The sequence below is a fragment of the Melitaea cinxia genome, chromosome 2 (assembly GCF_905220565.1).
Source record: "Melitaea cinxia chromosome 2, ilMelCinx1.1, whole genome shotgun sequence".
Lineage (NCBI taxonomy): Eukaryota > Metazoa > Arthropoda > Insecta > Lepidoptera > Nymphalidae > Melitaea > Melitaea cinxia.
This window is the reverse complement of record NC_059395.1, coordinates 5,173,760-5,195,024: the sequence shown is the minus strand read 5'-3', so window position 1 is coordinate 5,195,024 and position 21,265 is coordinate 5,173,760. Positions and strand designations below refer to the sequence as shown.

Below are 21,265 nucleotides of genomic sequence, written 5' to 3'. Positions count from 1 at the left end.
AGCGGTTAAGGTGTGCACAAATTAAGGAGTAAAAATCAATTATAAATAGACAAAAACTACGATATGATAGACTTACATAATTATTAAAAAAGAAAAAAAAAAAAAAATTATTCATCAATTTTCATTTGCTCATGTAAACAGTCTAGAAATATTGTTGTCACCTTAAAATAATGGATATTCCGACGTTTTTAACCATCCAATTAAGCAAGGCATTGTATTAACAATTTGACACAAGCTTTTAATACTTTTCAATATGTAAACAATGTTGTCAGTTAGTTTCCTTGCCAGATTTGAAATTAATAATAGTTCCAGTTGGCCGCAGTATTTGTTTGTATACTAGCTGACTGAATTTATTAAAACATATGTAAATTCTATATTCAAACGCGCCATCTATAATCTAGAAATAGAAATACGGCACCATCTACCGGATATATGTGCAACTTAGATGCCAAAACGCCATCTATTAGGACTTTATAGAACTAACCGATAAATACACACTAAAGTATTATAATAAACATTTGATTCACAATAACAAATATTAAGGTCAATAACTGGGATAAAAACTACCCTATCTCCCAAGTTGGATCAAATTACAGATGCTTACAAAATTTGATAAAAATTGGTTTAGTGGTTTCGGAGTTTATCGCCCACATGCATCGTGACACGAAATTTTTACATAATTATATAGATTATTGATAGCTTGAGATTCTTACCAACAACATCGGTACATTCTTGTACAATTTGACGTCGAGATAAAAAAAAAAACAGCCAATTTTCATTTACCTTTAATTTTTATGTCAAATTAAGTGTTATGTGATTATGTTAACGTAATCGTAACTGATACACTCGCCTTGTATTATTTTTGGTAGTGAAAATGAGTACATAAAGTTGGACGAGCCAATAAAATCGTCTAAGACTGATTAAATTGCACGATGCATCTCGTAATGACAGTTAATCTTTTCTAATTTTACAGTTATATCCTACGATAAATTACCTAACGACTTGAGTTTTTTTTTCTTTACATGAACGTCAAAACAAAAATACATATTCCAACATTTACTATTTTTTTTTTCTTATTTACAAAGTTACTTCGAAATTTTACAACATTATAGATATTTATATTAGATAGACATTACATCCATATTGCATTCAATCCCTCGTGAAATGGTGAAAAGAATGCTGGTAGCATTTCCCTGTTGAATCGCTATGCCGATGCTCTGAAAAAAAAAAACATTAGCCTTCTTGTCACCAGTGACACAATGAGACGAGGAATTACATTTTTTAAATTGTAATCACTGCTGAATCTAATATATAAAATTCTCGTGTCACAGTTTTCGTTGCCATACTCCTCCGAAACGGCTTGACCGATTTTGATGAAATTTTTTGTGCTTATCCGGTATCTATGAGAATCGACCAACATCTATTTTTCATCCCCCTAAATGTTAGGGGTAGTCCACCCCTAAATTTTTTTTTATTTTTTAGACAAAATTTTTAATTTCTATTTTTTTATGATACAACATTAAAAAATACATAAAACCCTAAATTTTCAACCCTCTACCATCAACCCCTATTTTTAATAGCGTTTAGCGGCAAGACAACGATTGCCGGGTCAGCTAGTTGTATATAATATTATTAAGAAGCAATGCAAAGCAATTGAATTTTGAAAAACAAATATTTAGACAGGTATTTGAACAGTAAAAGATCTAATGTTATATAATCAGTTTAGCCTTTACAAACATCGGGTAAACACGTACGTGTTTATATGAGAAATAATTGGATAGTCGACAGTGATATTTATCAAGTCATTTCGAGGACAAAATTGACAATATCACGCGAAGTTCAGTTATTCCCTTTACTTGGTACCCATTAAGCAAACATTTTCCACACAGAACATAAATGACATAGAAGAGGTACCTACTTGTATTGTATGTTTATGTTGAGGTTTATACTGTACGACACTGTAACAAATGGTGCCTTGCTGTTGCTATTTAGTACTGTAATAGCCAGTAAGTTTCTTTCTGCTGGAATAAAGTTTGTTTCATTGTCAACCTATTTTGCTTCACAACCTAACGACAGAAATCAAGAATTGATTGCATGGAAGGAAAAAAAAATTGGAACTCACCTATTCTGAAAACGATGCTAATTAAACTATTAACTTTACAATTTTATAACAATTGACGTCACATGCCTTGTTATATATTTGTTCTATAATGATGTTATCTTATAATGATGAAGAAATATTTCAGACATTAAAAATACTTATAATTTTTAAACGTTAGGTACGGTCACCAATCAGTAGTACTTTAATTAGAACAGTCGCAATAAATCCGCGATTATAATACGAATATTTCCGCCTTTTCATGTGTTACAATATAAATCAGAATTTCAAGATTAAATACATATTTTATCACTCTCATCTACTTAAATAATCTGTGCAATAAATGAGTTTTTATTTAATGGTATCTTTGTATTCATTAGATTATATTTGTAATTTTTATACATACTAGTGGTCGCCCTTAGATCGAAATCGACTAAAATAAAAATTTAAATTAAAAAAATAAAAGAACATAAAAAAACTTTTTAAAAAAAAATCAATTTGACTAACAGACTTTGACAATCAACGAAAGAGAATAATATGCGTGTGTGTGTTAAATACATGTTAGTGTGTGTAATGTTTTTTTTTTCATTGATTTAATATATTTTTATGCATAGTTAAAAAAAAATATGAGCATTCTGCATTCTTTCTCTATGTAATCTATAAGTGTGCGAAATTTTATACTCTTCCGTCTACGGAATTATCGTAAAAAGGGGTACAAAGTTTTTGCTTCACGTATGAATATATAGATTTACAGAATTCGCGTTGTATTGTCATATCAATTGTTGTATTTCGTTGTTTTTTTTTAACATGTACCTACATATTTTTTCCTTTTTCCTTTAAATATTTTTAACTGTTTTAGCACGGGTTTTAATTGTTGGTCTGCTTTTTATAGTTTGTCTATACTTTTATTGATGAGTTAATTTGTCCTAAGATATTTATTGTTAGTATAACTTTCGAAACAACTGTTTAATATGATTTGCATGCTGAGTTAGTCTTTAAGTGTAATGTACAGTGTAAGATATTCTATGTTTAACTATGTATGAATGATAAAAACCACTGTATAGTGTAACGTTATACGTACATTATTTGTGCTGCTAAATTAAAATATGCTTAAATTTAATATTTTAATTACGTGAAATGATTTTTCTTTAAAAGGAAAAAGCATTAGTTTATTATAATTAAATAAAATGAAAATCTACAGTAATTTATGATACACTATTTTATCATAAATTATTTTTTTCTACAAAAAAAAATAATAAATTCATCAACCGGCATTTATATATTCGCGCGGGCAACATTTTATCTTTTTCAAAAATTCAAATGAATCTTTTGTCTCGGCTTATAAAAACGGCAGTACTGGTCGCCGCCGCGTCATTCATTTTTGGAATTTTGTCTCAAGAAATAGTTAACGCACATCACACCTTTTATTACGGTCTCTATACGGTGGCTAATATATATTTAAGCATCGTAACCGTACTTTATAAATTTGTGTGATCCTTGCTTAGCGTTGTCTCGTTTCAACAAATATTATAGTGTCAGTGTTTATCGCCCCCAAACTGGGGTTCGACGTTTGGGTCACCGATTTCGACGTTTGGGTCACCGATTTCGACGTTTGGGTCACCAAGTTCGACGATTGGGTCACCAATTTCGACGTTTCCACCTAACCCCAACGACGAGAGTGCACTCCGCCGGGTCTTCAACTACCCGTTTCTGCCGCCCCCGGTCGATAGCGGAATCCTGCCACGCGACTCCCGGGAATATCACCTGCACGGCGAACCAGGAGAGTACCTGAGCCGAACTGCATTTGGAGCTTGTGTGAATTGAGTGCTCGACCCCGCCCATATACGTACATTTTTTTTTTATTCTACCTCACCGGGTTAATTAATCTAATAAATTTTTTTAGTTCATGGTACCCTGGTTTTATTTACTTCCTTAATAGACCAGGGGAACCGTGACAATAGTACGTTGGCTTCCTATAAAAATAAATAAATAAACAAATAAATATTTTTTTATATATTAAAAATTATTAATCAAGCTTTTGTGTAATCAATATAGCTCCAGTAACTACTACTATCCTATGAAAGGTTTGAAGTATTTTCTACAAGTTAATTTTTGTCTGACAAGCGAAAGTACCTTACACTATAAACTTTCATTATTCCTTCCAATATAATCAACATTCTTTACATTTATTTATTTTTACCTTTTTGCTGCTGCTTTATGGACATAATCCACTTACTGTTGGCTGTTTCTATAAGCTCCATGTTTTTACTATTTTTTTACTTTTTTTTTTAACATCAAGTTACCACAATTATAAATGATTTTACTTGTATTCACTGTTGTACTCTCATCAAATGACATAAAGCCAGAGTTTGTTTGGTTACTTTAGGAAGCGAGTTTATTATATTAAGTTCAAGTCATTCAGTCAGTCAGTCAGTTCAGTCTATTGCAGTCCACTGCTGGACATAGGCCTCTCCTATTTTAAATACACAGACCGAGGACGGGCAGCAGCGTCTTCGGTGCGCCAAAGCCAGCCCTGCGGTCACCAACCCGCCTGCCTTGTTGTCAAAATGTATAGCTTTGAATTATCACACAGTAGGACGAAAAGTAGAAAGCATAACTAAGAACTTCGAAAGACCATTGAACCCTTTATTGTATAAAATATTTCAACATAAACTCGAATAATATCATTTTGAAATAGGAATTAAATTATTACAATAAAACTATTTTAATGCTACTTTATGAACACAAGTGGATGTCATTTCCAAGCGACTTTTAAAATTTTCGCAAAGGGTGCTACATAGAACATTGATCGCAGCAATTTTTAATACATATTTACAACTAACTGACTTATTATAGAGTTTTTAATGACACTCAGTTTTTTATGACTGATTAAATTACAATCAACGTTGGTCATATATTTAGTTGTAATTATTTTTTCAAATATTCGCAAGTAAATAGCTAAAGATAAATTTTAGGAAGAACTTATGAAAGAAATGATTAATGTGTTAGTGAGTGAATGATTTTATGTTTTCTGAAGTAATATTTAAGCGGAAATGTTCGGATTTCGTGCATTTACCATTCATTGTTCATTCAAGGAACATCAATGATCGTCGTGAAGAAGGTCATCAGTGTATTTACAATGAAAACTGATCAGAAAAGAATGAATCAACAGAAGAATTTGAAAAAGGTTCATTTGCCTTTCGTGGTACCAATCAAAAGTAAGAAAACACTTTGTTTATACACTTTTATTATTAAATTGAAACTGAAATGAAAGCTGAATAATTCATTTCCATAAACGTCGTATTCCTCAATCTATTAATTGGAATTGAAATATTAATTTAGTGCTACAAAGTCAACTTATTGAGGAGGCTTAAAAGTTTTCAAATATCAAGGCTAATCGATTATAATAAAGTGTACAGTAAAGGGAGTAAATTATTAAGATTATTGTATAAAACTTCTTTAAAAATATTGAAAAAGCAAAAGGTTTCATGAATTAAAATGGAATGAAATAAATTGAATGTGTGAAAATACTGACCGATTTTGTTAAATCAATGTTGTACTTGGCATATATAAAAATAAAGACATTATGTCTGTCAGCTCAGCCTATTGCTGACCACCGCTGGCCATAGGTCTCCCCAAGTTTACGCCAGAAATCCCGGTTTTCCAGAATCCTAGGACAACTATGTAAGGACACTCTATAACAAGTATGTTGTATCCTTTTACTTTATAGGTATGGGATATGAGGATGCATACTGTAATTTTATCTAGAGCGTGTAACCTGCTTTTGAATGCTAATGTACTTCATAAAATAAATAGAAATCAACAAACGCTGTTGGCTTTAAATATCAGAATATACGATAATAATTTGTATTTTCAGGTAATAAAGTGGGTGCATCAGAACTAAAGCCAATTAAACATCCTGCTACATTCCAGAAATCTTTACGAGCGACATTACTGGTAGGACAAGTTTTTTCACTGTTACCAGTAGAGGGCGTAAGCAGCAAATCAGCGTCCAAACTTGTGTATGTCTTTTATAATTTAGTAATTCATTTAATATTACGTTACTACGATATATCAATTTTAAGCTAAGCTACGTAACCACGTACAGCACATATATAAGACATATTCTATAGGCGATTTATTAAGAATTTATAATATATAATTTATAATCTGCAGTGATGTTAATATTACAATATGCTAGAATAAAAAAAAAAACACGACGAAAGTTTACAAATAGAGAAAGCCTGTCACAGCCATGGGGTGTACCTGTTGTTCTGGCGGTTGTGGGTTCGATTCCCGCACATGACAAACATTTGTATTGGCCATACGGATTTTTGCCGTGGTCTGGGTGTTTGTGCAGTCCTTGTGGGTCTCCCCACCGTGCCTCGGAGAGCACGTTAAGCCGTCGGTTCCGGTTGTTATCATCTACGCCTGATAGCGATCGTTACTCATAGTAGGGAATATATCCGCCAACCCGCATTGGAGCATCATGGTGGATTAAGCTCTGATCCTTCCCTACATGGGGAAAGAGGCCTATGCCCAGTAGTGGAATGTTACAGGCCGAAGCGTAAGCATAATGCAAATAATATTTTTAAATATTTTTAGTCGTGTTCATTAAGGTACGTATAAAATAAGATATATGTTTTAACTAATTCTAAATCCTTATAAATAATAATTAATTAATAGATAAAACTATTCATTGTCTAGATTCGTGTGGTGCTCGTGGAAATGTATTTATTTACTTTTATCGCTTGTGGGACAGATTTTTATCACAGCAATGTGTTTATGCAGAGTTTTACACAATACGTCCTCTTTAAATATTACAAGTAAGTATATATACTAGTATATATGTACCTAGCTCAAAATTTAAGCATTCCAACTGGAGGTGCAATCCAACCTCAAAGTAGATAGAAGAGAATTTATAGCTGTGCAAAAACTTGATTCATGATAAGAAATCAAATCTTAATTTAATTTACAAAGACGTGAAGTATGCATTTGGATGGAATTGTAGATGAAAAATGCAGAATAAAACCGTACCTTTTTTTCACTTTATCTTTGCCAAAAGAAATATTATTACGTTGCGTGTAATTTAAATTCGTTTCATTATTTAAAACAAATAACATATCCAGGTAATATGACGGGTAACTGATAAAACTTGGATGTTTACTGAATGTATGTGAACTGTTTGCTTTACTCAGAAAATAAAATAATACATAAGAAAGATCAAAGTTGGCTGATGGAAAACTCGCTTATCTCATCCTAACTACTTTTCTATTTTAAAGAAAAACTTTTACCGAAGGAACGGCTGCTACGTTTTGCCTTAAACTTTTGAAATATACTAGACCACACATGTTGTATATATATCCTTATATGTATTTATCCTGTAAAACTCACAACAATAACATTCGCTTAGTTCCATTCTCAAGATTTTTCATTTAAGTGTGTATATTTGAACATTGTTGTCTCATTTTGTTAATTAAATAGTTCTTTTGAATTTCTATATAAAATACGAAGAAACTTTTTCCGACCTAATATAAAAAAATAATAATAATTAAAATCACATTTACTGTTATTTCACTGAAAGGTACGTTTTTCTTTACCTATTTTACCTTTCATTAAGTCAGCACTCGTTAATGAGAAAAAGTGTTTTCATTGAAATAAGAAAGCGGAATGTTTCTGTTTCTTTTACGCTATTCTTACCCAACAATTTTTCAGTATCATTTTTGTTACTGTTTTAAGGTTTTTGTAAATTATCTCAAAATAAGAAATTATCATAATATAATCATATAATTAAAGAATTAAAGAAAAATCGGTATGATATTTTTTATTAAACATGAGATATGAAATATTTAATACACACACACAAAAAAAGTAGGTTTTATACGGTTTTTTTGCTCCGTTATTACAGAAAAAGACCGTAGTATTTATTTATTTCATTATTAAATATTATTGTGTATTTGAAAAAATTAAATGTGCATATTTTAGGGACTTATTACTATAATTTCTATATCTTCTTATTATATCTATTTCAATATCTTCTTTATAATCGTCGGTATCGTCGTACGGTATTTGTCTATACAAAGGAATAAAATATGAGTGTTTGTTTGTGATATTAAAATAGCCGCTTTTTACTAAATGCATATGGATGTATACACGGTACATATACCAAAATGGCATTTTTTTAAATTTTTGTCTGTCTATCTCTCTGTTGGTCTGTCTGTTTATCTGTTTGCACCGGCTAAACTCTGAAACGGCTGGACCAATTTTGACGGGACTTTAACTGGCAGATAGCTGATGTAGTAAGGAGAAACTTAGGTCACTTTTATTTTAGAAATTTGTTTATTTTATAACTCTGCGAACTGAACAATAACTTTTTTGTTAAATTCCACGCAGATGAAGTCGCGGTCACATTCAGCATTATATTGAATAATTTACATTTCAGCTCCGGTTATATTCTATGGTACAACGTGTGTAACAACACTGATGTTTCTAAGAGTAGCAATGTTATGGCCAGCTTTAGTCCGCCACATTGCGGGTGTTGAGGACCAGGAGCCATATTACGATAAAAATCTTACATACAAATGTAATGCTACGTGCGCTGTTGTGTTGAGTTTAGCTTTGAGTAAGTTTTTTTGTTATTTTAATATGTTAGCTGTATTATTTATTACCTAATAAATGCTTACATACAGATTGTCGAAATAATAATATCGTATATTTTTATCTTCTAAGTTAGAAGGTGATGGTGAAGTGTTTGATGAAATTGATATACATCTGTAATTTCCTTTGACTACTTGTTTTGTAGTAATTTGTGGTGTAGTAAAATTGTGATTATCACTCTGATGCTAATTTGCAAATTAAAATAATTGCTTGATAATTTATGTTTTATTTTACCATTTCGTCAGTCTAAATTCTAAAACCGAGCGTTGATAGTCTAGACTTGAGGTCGTCATATCAAAAAATACATGTTCTCTTATCTAGAATGTCTTGAATAACGTTTATTAGCTGTCTTATGCCTTAGCTTCTTAATTGATTTCATCTTATTAAGCCTGTTCATTGTCATGAAGTCAGCGTATGCGTAGTTAAAAGATACTGGTCACCGGTACCTCCTCGATCAGGCCATGTCATTCATGTGCGTGTTTGATAATTTCTTATACATAATAATACTAAATTTATTTTAGTGGAACACATTTTATCATTGCTGTCAGCTTTCGCTGGGGCGATGGTATGTTATGGAGAAAATTTGAGTCACCAAAATTTTGTGAAGCATTTTTATCCGTGGGTTTTCAACTACTTACCCTACTCATTTTTACTGGGTGTCTTAACCCAGGTAATGTACATTATTTTTTTCTTTTCTTTTTAATCTTTTAGTGGCTATACAGATGTTTGTCGTGATCTGGGCGGTAGTGCTTGTGTGTTGTGGGTGATTTCAGACCCCTGACACAAAAGAGAACCCTAATTTTTGCTTTTGTTAAATCTTTGATAAATGATTTAGTATGTATTTGATTGATGACTTTATGATTGTAGACGATTAGACGATTACTACTTTATAGTTTTTTTCATTAATAAAAAATATATTAGTATAAATAGCCATCATTTTTGCCTTTTGATAGTGATTGATTGTCTTAGCTTATTAGTTTCTTTTCATTTTCTCATTAGCCTTGAAAGTTAGTAAAAGCTTTATTTGACTAAAAGTAAAATACAACAAACAGCAATTACGTTTGTCTGGAATTGTACAATAAATTATTACTGTGGAATATCTGATTCATTATGACTATTTTTTTTTCAGTTTCTCCATGTCCAATCGACATTCATTTGGAACTTCTCGGATTTGTTCATTATTTGTATGAGTTATTATTTAACGTCACGATTGGAGCATGTTAACAAGCAACTGCTTGTGGCTCAAGGGAAGGTAAATAATTATTTTATAATATTTGTTTACAAATAACATGAAAAAGTCTTCAATTTGGTTAAGTTATAAAACTAGAACGCCACCACCGTAGCCGAAGTTACATTAATGATGGATAATTCGAAAACTGCTTATCACATCTTGCTTAATTGTATGGGACCACATGGCAAAATAGTATCATCAAAATCAGTATACCCAATATAACACAGTCAAAATTGAGAATCTCTTGCTTTTGGCGAAGTCGGTTAAGCACCATTAATAAGAAGTATGGTGTATTTGTAAAAAAAATATATTAGCAAAAAAAAATATTTCTCACGAATCTGTTTTGATCGGACAACAGAACACTCTGGTATTATAAGTAGCTAACAAAGAATTTATCCAAAATTAATGTTATTAGAGACATCCATTTTGTCTGTCTTTTATCATTAGATTTAAGTATACGCTCTTACTTAGCTGAAAATTTTTAAAAATTGTAATTAATCAGCATAACTTATTTAATTTCCTTGTTTATACATGATGATGATGTCGTCCACACCGTATCCGGTGACGGCGACTCCTATAAATTACGCTGGTGGGCTCTAATATGGCTAGCGAAACCGAATTTAGATTTGAAGACTCGGTTGCAAGATGCACAGTATAGTTGGCCAGCCGAATCGTATGTGTAAAAGTAGGAGGGTTTTGGCCTAGTCTTCCGTACTTGGCGTTTCTCATCAAGGTCTTCTAGACGCGCAGATTCAAAACGGTCGACACTTTCGTGAATAGTTCGACGCCATTCCGGTCTTTGACGTGCCAGACTCTCTTAACTCTCAGTTGGTATATGACAAGCCACAAGATTGCGTTTGAGCACGTCTTTATAGCGAAGGTATTGCCCGCCTTGTTTTCGTTTTCCGTTTGAAAGCTCAGAATAGAAGACTGCCTTCGGTAGTCTGCTATCGGGCATGCGTAGGACGTGACCACTCCATCTCAGTTGGCTCTTCATTACGAGAGCTTCAATTCCAGACATACCTGTACGACATAATACCTTGGTGTTTGAAATTCGGTCCTGCCACTTAATGCGCAATATGGATCTTAGACATTTGAGGTGAAATGTGTCTAACTTCTTGATATCTGCTTTATAGCAGCACCAGGTCTCTGAAGCGTACAATAATGTAGGCAGGACAATTGCTTTGTACACTAATATTTTAGTTTGCAATTTGAGGTCGTGTGAATTCCAGATACGGGATTTAAGTTTGCCAAAGGCCGCTGAAGCACCTGCTATTCGGGCTGGTATTTCTGATTCTAGTGTGTTGTCGTCTTTAGTCTGCTGCCCAAGTATTTGAAGTATGGGACTTCCTCCAATGCAGAGCCATCCAAGTTGATAGCGGATTGGTCAGCAAGACAACCACGAGCAGGTTGCTTTAAAACCTGAGTTTTGCTGGTGTGTATAACCAGACCAAACCTGCGGCACGACGTGTGAAAGGATTCCACATAGGCTTGAAGAGACTCTATTGAGTCGGCCATAAGGCAAACATCGTCGGCATATAAAACGTTTAGAACAGAGAGCCTGGAAACTTGTCTCTTAGCTCTGAAACGGGATAGATCGAATATGCTCTTGTCTGGAGCTAATTTCAATTTTACTATTGCAAGTTCTGACCACATCCCGCATAACAAAGGCTAAGTATAGAGAAAACAGAGTGGGAGCCAAGACACAGCCTTGTTTCATGCCACTGGTTACTGGTATTTGGTCTGAAAAGTCATTTTCATGTCGAACTTTAACCGTCATATTGTCATGAAACTGACGTATCAAGTTTAACAACTTTCCAGGACAGCCAATTTTCTTAAGCATTATCCACAGGGCTTCACGCGGGACTCTGTCAAAGGCATTCTTCAGATCTACAAAGCACATATAAAGAGGACGGACGGTATTGTTCCAGGCTCTTTTCTTGGATTTGCCTTACGACAAAGATAGCGTCCACCGTACCTCGGCCTGGCCGGAAACCACACTGGGTCTCGGAAAGTATGGTTTCTGCGTGTTGGGATAGACGAGTGTTTATAATATGGGATAAGATTTTCCCAGCTACTGAGAGAAGAGAGATACCTCTGTACGAGCTGCAATCGGCGATGTCGCCTTTGCCTTTGTACAATTTACAGATGGAAGCATTTCTCCAGTCTTGCGGAACTACTTCACTCTCCCATATTTTCAGGATAAGTTGGAATAACCTGTTTTTGACGTGAGGGCCGCTGTATTTGTATAATTCAGACGGCAAACCATCTACCCCAGGTGCCTTGTGATTTCTCAGCCTATACAGTGCCTTCATAAAGTCATCAAAGGATGGTGGTTCTGCCAGGTCTTCAAGTACCGGTAAACTTTTGAGGGAATCTATAAAGAACAAGTCAGCTGTCTGTGCACTAGGGTTAAGGACGTCATTAAAATGCTCTGCCCATCGGGCAAGAACATCTTTCTGTTCAGTAAGCCGTTGAGTCTTGTCCTTGTTGAAAATTGGAGCTTACTCTCTTAGATCTTGGGCCGAAAATAGCTTTGAGACCCTCAAAAAATCTGCCAGTCTGATTAGTATCAGCATAACGCTGGATTTCATTGGCTTTGTCTACCCACCATTTATCTTTGAGAGCACGCACTTTTACTTTTAGGCTATGATTAGCAGTTCTCCGCTCAGAGACGTCTGACGAAAGAAGAGTACGTCTGTGGTCCTCAACGAGCTTCTTGATTTCCACTTCGGAATCATCAAACCAATCTTGATTTTTCTTTTCCGGTTTCCCAATAACTCGTGAGGCACAGGTGTGAAGATTCTCAGCGTATAAACGCCACTCCTCATCAATAGACATGCCCTCTTTTGTCTCTGGCATACTGTTTGTACATACTACATAGGTAAATCTCGCGGCAAGCTTTTATATGTAGTATCTTAGTATCTATAATGACTTTATGTTTCGATAGTAAAAGTTTATTTTATTATTTTTATCGTTTTTGAGTAAAAACTTGTTTATTTTTTTTTTACTTTTCATTTACTTTTTACTTTTTAGTTATCACTGGCTAGGTTTCTCAGTCAGGTATTCTTCTCAAATCCTTACATTTTATACTCATAAAGTAGAAAAGCATAAAAAGCTTAGTTTAACATCTTAAGAAGTCTGCCATATTAGATTTAGAGTAACGTAACTCTATTTTTCTAATTACTCTCAGCAAACCCTTTTATTTGATACCAATATTGTAGAAAAGTATAAAAAACTTAATTCGCCATCTTTCCAAGTCCGCCATATTGGATTTAGAGTAAATTCACTTTATTTTTCGAGCTACTTTCAAGAGGTCTTTTTATTTGATGCCCATATAGAGGAAACCATAAAAAAAACTAAGTCCTTCCATCTTTACCAGTCCACCATATTGGATTTAGCGTAAAACATCTATATTTTTCGAGTTACTCTCAGCCAAGCCCTTTTATTTAATATCCATATTGTTGGAGTGCACTAAAAATAACTACTCCGTCATCATAGGTGTGGAGAGCATGTTGGATTTAGAATGACGTCACATAAATAAACATGTATTGCCATCTAAACTAAATGTGATTTCAAACAAACATACATGTATATGTAGGTACATGCATATGTACATACATACTTACATTCATTGCAAGTTAAATAAAAGCTTTTAAAAATAAGATAAAACTGTTACTCGTAAATTTGCTGAAAGGAATTAAAAAAAAAGCTTACGATTGGACGGTAAAAATAATGACAAGAGGTAAAAATTGCCTAAATAACCTTTGAAACGCCCCGAAGTCAAAAAGGCAACAAATAATAAAGTTTGGCCAAATATGAATTTAACCTATGTTTGAAATTCTTAAAAATCATAAATGTTTTATCTTCTAGTATCTACCAGAGATATTCTGGCGAACAATTCGCGAAGAATATTGTCGTGCAGCTCAGCTTGTAAGAAAGGTGGATGACGTCATAAGTGGAATAATCTTTATATCATTCGCTAATAACCTCTTCTTCATCTGTCTTCAGCTGTTCAACACATTGGAGTTTGTATATTTTATTAATGTTTAGCTTCAACCCTCTTTGCAAACAAATTATTGTTTCCAATTTCGATACCGTACTATATCTTGAACTGTGTTTAAGCCTTCCACTTTAATTATTTTCAAGATCTTCATAATGTTTAAAAAATATAAATAATTAGTAATGGTTTTATTTTTGTAGAGATGGAATTAAAGGAAATGGAGAATGCAGTAGTAAGGGGTAAGTAAGATAATTAAAATATTAAAAATAACACAACAAATATTTATATTCCTTTAATATGTATTGTAAGACTCGATATACCCGTAGCTTTCATTTTTTTCATTTCATTCGTTCCATTTACTACATAAATAACAATCAGGTGATGATAAAACTTTAAGAATAACGTGCTTTTCAGAAATCCCAGTGGTCTTCTTGGCGGTTACGAAGCAGCCTCATACTTCCTATTCTCCCTCGTTTATCTCATCACTCGGTCCATGGCAGTATCACTCATCGCATCACAAGTTAATACAGCATCAAATGTACCAGCAACTGTCCTGTACGATGTTCCTTCACCAGTTTATTGTGTAGAGGTGATGTAAATTTTTACATACAAATATATAATAAACATACGCTTTATACTCAACGAGTGCCCTTCAGTGTAATTTAAATTATTTGTTGTTGCACAACTTCTGCTTTACTACTGCACAAACTTGCCATTAAATTAATAAAATCTTTAGTTTTCAATTGATATCAAAAATTCGAAGGCTCTATTTTCAACGTATTACAACATAACGTACGAGTATAACACAAGGCTTATCCATTCAAAGTAAAAAAGGTGCTCATACCACAATTGTAATCACGAAACCCAGGGTCAAATATTGACAATGTCTTTAACACGGAATAAAATGAAAGCTGAAGTAATGAAAGACTTTGATACTTAAGTTTTGAAATAACTATACTATACTATACTATAATGACTGAAATATCTACTCTATAAATCGTCCATAATCCAGATTTGGTCATCGTACTTGGCATAGCCTATAATTACATTATTATACGTAGTATAACAATTAGGATTTCAAATCAAATGGTAAAAACAAGAAAGCTGTTGTTTCAAAAGTATGACATTAACTTTGAATATCTTTTCAGGTTCAGAGATTCTTGGATCAAGTTAATGGAGACAATGTCGCTTTAAGTGGATTACAATTTTTTAGCGTCACACGTGGACTCTTGCTTACAGTAATGTATTAAATTGTAAATTATAGTTGTATATTTTAAATTTACGACTCGATAATTAAGGTACTACTGAATACCAATTAGATATTTTGTATTTTTAAATGCAATCAATTTAAGATTTGTAAGCGTTTAAGGATGTTTTATGTTATGAAATTATTATCATAAGAATTGATTACGTTCAAATAGATCCATTGTAAAGTAAGGCTTTTAAACATACGATAGAGAAAATATTATAAAATTCTGTTCGTATAATCATCACTTCATCATCATCATCACCACTTCAGCCTAGCGCAGTCCACTGCTGGACGTAGGCCTCCATAAGTTCGCGCCAAAAATGGCGTGAACTCAACTGTCTTAGATGGTTATCCCGCCATCGGTCGGCTTTATAAATTCCAAGGTGGTAGTGGAACTGTGTTATCCCTTAGTCGCCTCTTACGACACCCACGGGATGAGAAGGGGGTGGCTATATCCTTTACTACCGTAACCACAACTTTATTAAATAAATATAGAAGTATAATAAGTTATTAAATAAATAAATAAATAAATAGAAATAGAGTGTACTCAGGTGCAAACGATAGCAATTTATGAACAATATTATGCTAGTACGCCTAATGGAGTTATAAGTATTTCGCATAGACCGTGATTGTTCAACGAAATATAAAATTTGCTTTTATAATTTATAGCCGTATCATCCGTTTTCTTTATTAGATTTCATTTCAAAATTTTCAATTTAGTAAAATTAATTTACTATTACTTCAATTTCACCTAAAAGAAAATTGCATTATGTGCTGACGGAAGTAAAAATTGAATACGAAGTTTTGACTCCGGGTGCCAATTCTAAGAAATTTCAATTAAAAATAACGATGGAAAATTTTCTTTCGGAATAAGTAATGACTTATGAAATTATTCTTTACTGCAACTTTGTGGTATACTGTGATATTGAAAATATGATTTATATTTTTTATGACTTTATATAAAAACTTTTTGTATTTAAGACTTCTTACTTTAAAGTGTGCAGTAAACTTTTTAAACTAAAATGAACGAAGAAAGTTTAATTTTAAACTTCAAAATCTACCTTTGATTATTTGAATGAAATTTATCGATTTATAATATGTTAAGAATATTTTAGTCCTTGTATGCAAAACAACGCTACAATTTGGGATTGTAATAATCAGGTAATCCGGCAGATCCAACGTCATTTTGCACATACCGGGTAAAGTGCCAAATGCCGGATCCGGTGATGTCACTTTTTAAGGAAATAGCCACTCCATTGAAAGATATATCAAGAATTTGAAGTGTACGAATCTTTTGACGTTGAGATAGAAGATTTGACTGATTTGTTAGAAATTTAAATTAGCGATGCGTTATTATGAAGGGATTTGAATTTTTATACAAATTAAACAACAATGACGCCGCGTTGGCGCAACGGTTACAGCCATGGATTGTACCTGTTGTGCTGGCGGTAGCGGGTTCGATTCCTGCTCATGACAAACATTTGTATTGGCCATATATACCATATAGGAAATATATCCGCCAACCCGCATTGGATCAGCGTGGTTGATTAAGCTCTGATCCTTCTCCTACTTGGGGAAAGAGACCTATGCCCAGTAGTGGGATCTTACAGGCTGAAGCGTAAACAAAAATGAACTGCTGTGTTGCTGACTTATTGTATGAGAATTAAAGAACTTCACTTTGTAGTTACTTGCAGGATATCAAGATATTGAGATTAAAACTAGAGATGTTATAGAGCGTCGTAACCGTAACGGAAATTATCAGATATCCGAAATAAAAATCTATCCGAAACCTGAACATAAACAGACATTAAAGTTTCGCATAATATGTAACAGTACTAAGATGTATAGATAGGAAAACCTATTATTGGCCTTATTATTGTTAATATTATGTTAAATCTATAATATATATAAAAGCGAAAGGTCACTCACTCATCACGAAATCTCCGAAACTATAACACCTACAAACTTGAAATTTGACAGGTAGGCTCCTTATAAGACGTAGGCATCCGCTAAGAACGGATTTTACGAAACTCGACCCCTAAGGGGGTAAAACGGGGGTTGCAAGTTTGTATGAAAGTCCTATGTTTTTGAAGTAAGAGACTTGAAATTTAAAATGTATGCTCTATAGATGATGAAAAGGTGTCCAAATAATGTATCTTTAGAAATAAACTCCCTTTTGGGGTTAAAACGGGGGATGGTAGGTTGACTCACTCATCACGAAATCTCCGAAACTATAACACCTACAAACTTGAAATTTGTTAGATATGCTCCTTATAGGGCGTAAGCATTCGTTAAGAACGGGTTTTACGAAATTCGGCCCCTAAAGGGGTAAAACGGGGGTTGAAAGTTTGTATGAAAAGTTTGTATGTCCTATGTTTTTGAAGTAAGAGACTTGAAATTTAAAATGTTCGCTCTTTAGATGGTGAGAAGGTGTCCGAATAATGTATCTTTAGAAAGAAACTCCCTTTTGGGGTTAAAACGGGGAATGGTAGATTGATTCACTCATCACGAAATCTCTGGAACTATAACAGCTACAAACTTGAAATTTAACAGGTAGGTTCCTTATAGGGCGTAGACATCCGCTAAGAACTGATTTTACGAAACCCGACCCCTAAGGGGGTAAAACGGGGGTTGGAAGTTTGTAAGAAAGTCCTATGTTTTTGAAGTAAGAGTGTTGAAATTTAAAATGTATACTCTATAGATGGTGAGAAGGTGTCCAAATAATGTATCTTTAGAAACCAGCTCCTTTTTGGGGTTAAAACGGGGCATCGTAATCTACATATGGATGTGTGACGAGGTGTCCAAATAATGCATCATAATCTATACATGGATGGACAAAGATGAAATTTGGTAGGGAGGTAGATTATAGTTAGTAGACGTCCGCTAAAAACGGATTTTGCGATATTCCACCGCTAAGAGGATGTAATGGGGGCTTATAGTTCGTACGAAACATATACAACACCTATAAGTTCGCTTAATAGGCTATTTATACTGCAGCCTAAAAATAAAACTAAAAGTGTGGTGTATAGAGAGGTTTTATAAAGTTTTTATTAAATTATACTAAATTGTGCCTTTTAAAAAGTTAATCAGTATAATAAGCATTTCAAGTCACTTAAATAAAAAAATAATTTGCGTTAAACAATTAGTGTATTTTAAAACAAAGTCCCCAAAAGTGTATGTGATCGATTCCCTTAAAATCTACTGAACAGATTTTCATGCGGTTTCACCAATGGAGAGAGGGCTTCAAGAGGAAGGTTTACGGAATAGCTAAGCCGATCTTGATGAAAGTTTCACTAGAAGTTTGCCGGAAAAACATTGGGACAGACTGATTTCAACGCGGGCGAAGCCGCGGGCACAGCTAGTTTTATATATATATATATGAATTGTACCGCTGTTGGGTTTCGAATAAAATAAATAAATAAATTTCGCAGGAATGTATCGCAGAGGGATTAAAGAAGGAGGATTTAAATAATACATATTGTGCTACATTTTTATTAATTTCTAATGTAATAATACATTTAATTATTATTCGCGTCAAATAACACAAGCCGTGCGCGTCCTTTAGTTTACTATCATAAAGTTATAAAATTTAGCAACTAAATCATTGGGGGGTACATCGCTGTTTTAAATATAATAGTCAAAATTTGTAATAATAACTAATACAATAAATATTAATTATTAAATTATAGAATTAAGAAAAGCAAAGTATGTATTACAATAATAAAACGCATAAGTAGTTTGGTATTTCTTTTAAAATCAATTATCTGTAACCAAAATTAAATTATAATCCGAAATAATTTAATATCAATCAACATGTTATATCCATAAATATTCGTATCCATATTCGTATCCAAAGCTTTATATCCGTAATATCTCTGATTTAAACGACCATGCTACATTTACTATGCCGAAGAAATAAAAAATGCGACTAGAGATGAAAAAGATCTTGATATTTAACAAAGTAATAACTCAAGATAGCGGTAAACTTGAGGAAAAAACAAAATAGAGATAAAGATCTGCAATCACTTTAATATTACTGTAAGAAATAACATTGCAAATCCAGCACTTTGGTTCGTCTCACCACGTGTTAACACGACATGTTTGGCATTGAACTGTTCATGAGTAAAACGACTTAGTCCGATAAATTTAGAAGTTGAGGAATCCTTCCCACAGTTACATTTGATTTTGTAGCTTTAAAAGAAGTAATTTGAATATTTTTTTTCTCATTTTCTCTTAAATTTTTTCTTTAATTAGTATTTAAAAAAATGTCTAATATGTACTACTTTATTATGTTTTATTAACGGTATATTATTGGAATGGAAAAGAAAAAAAAAAGTTTATTATGGCTTGATCAATCCGGTTCGGATACGGCCGGATTAAAAACGACACCGTATTATAATCCCTAGTTACAATGCAATTCTACTCGCCTAGATAGCCACTATACAAAAATAAAGTTTTATTAAGAAAAGAAAAAAAACACCTAAATAGTTTTTATTTTAATATTTGACAGATTTGTTTTTTTTTTTCAAGGTTGCCGGTACAATAGTGACGTATGAACTAGTGATGTTCCAGTTCAGCACGCAGCCTCAAGCTTCTGATGCTACTTCTACTGCGGCAACACTACAGTTGTAAAGCACATGGAAAAGGTACACAGCAGAATATATCCCGCTCAAAATCTGGAGAAGCCCGACTGGGAAACTACTTACTGCTGTTGAACAGTTTTGTGTTCTTGTGGTGAGTAAGGTGACCAGAGCTCCTGAGGGGATTGGGATTAAGGTTGGTAACGCACTTGGAATTCTTCTGGTGTTGCAGGTGTCTATAAGCTGTGCTGATGATAAGCTATTGCCGTAGCAAACGCTTATCATCAGGTGAGCCATACGCTTGTATGCCATCTCAGTCATAATTATATAACACAAAAAGGAGTTATAGAAGAGTAAAACCCTAATATAACTTATATTTATTTTTTAAGCTAATTATGAAAATAGAATTAATGTAATAATATAAGAATAATAAAAATAGATGCATAATTTTTTTTTCAATTTGTTCACAACCCGTATAAAATTTTCGCCATTTTGGCGTGAACTTGTGGAGGCCTATGTCTAGCAGTCAACTGCGATAGGCTGAAGTGATCAGTCATTATTAAATTTTCAGCAAATTTTCAAATTATATACTCGTTTGCTCGAGTGTTCCAACTCTGAACAATAGTTAGAAAGAAACTTGTTAAAGTGTAAAGGAATGCTACTGAGCAACGGTCCATAGTCGGCACTTCAAACTTTTATTATAGTGAAGAGCAAGTCAAAGTATGTTTCATTTGCAGATCTTATTCATTTTGTTCATATTTATTATAAATAAGTGTGTTAGCTCGCAAACGGAAAAAAACTGAAGTAGAAATTAATTAAGTAAATGTTTAGACCTTGCCAACGAGATTACATGTGGATTGCATGTGGTATAATAGATTCAGCAACAATTTTGTTTATATTGTTGTATCAGTCAATGGTCTATTAGCGAAGAGCGAACCCCTAAAGAACTTCGTTTGACATTTGGATCAAGAGTCGGATTCAAAAGGCAGTGTTGCTTGAAACGTTGTGAGGAGTTTTCTCAGCTGAAGCCTTAACTAGCGGTGGCCGGAGCCTCAACAGACTACTGTTTTTATAAATTCATTTGTCTTTTTTTTATAAATATATTTCAAAATGCAACAATAAGGAAATATATTAAATAAAAATAAATGTAATAAATTATGATCATAATCATTGTATATTTAAAATTTTGTTTCAAGTTTTCAACACGCAGCAATAATTTGACAGTGAAATTCCATTGATCGAATCGGAAAGACATTTAATGTGCTACGAAAGTTCATACAAATTGAATTGGTTCGCGATAAAGATGAAAAATATTTCCTTTGAATATAGATTATCTTCAATATATTACGTCTTTCTTCGATATTCGTGGAGGTAGCTAAGCACATACCTTCCAATATTTCTCATAAGATTTATAGTATTTTTAAATTAAAATGTGATTTTATTGCAA

General features: G+C 33.1%; 1 protein-coding gene across 1 annotated transcript; it reads left to right on the top strand.

Annotated features, from left to right (window-relative positions):
• The first annotated feature begins 5,258 nt into the window (after positions 1-5,258).
• Positions 5,259-19,870, top strand: LOC123658846 (gustatory receptor for sugar taste 64f-like). The gene is made up of 11 exons (XM_045594143.1): positions 5,259-5,316; positions 5,976-6,120; positions 6,806-6,924; positions 8,541-8,720; positions 9,277-9,425; positions 9,885-10,007; positions 13,860-14,014; positions 14,190-14,228; positions 14,404-14,578; positions 15,138-15,227; positions 19,769-19,870. The coding sequence occupies exons 1-11, from the start codon at positions 5,259-5,261 to the stop codon at positions 19,868-19,870; spliced, it is 1,335 nt and encodes a 444-aa protein (XP_045450099.1).
• The last annotated feature ends 1,395 nt before the right edge of the window (positions 19,871-21,265 follow it).

Coding starts and splice junctions, on each gene's coding strand:
- LOC123658846 (XM_045594143.1), top strand. CDS start 5,259: ATGAATCAACAGAAGAATTTGAAAAAGGTTCATTTGCCTTTCGTGGTA. Junction 6,121..6,805: donor AAATCAGCGTCCAAACTTGT/GTATGTCTTTTA, acceptor TTCATTGTCTAG/ATTCGTGTGGTGCTCGTGGA. Junction 9,426..9,884: donor TACTGGGTGTCTTAACCCAG/GTAATGTACATT, acceptor TTTTTTTTTCAG/TTTCTCCATGTCCAATCGAC.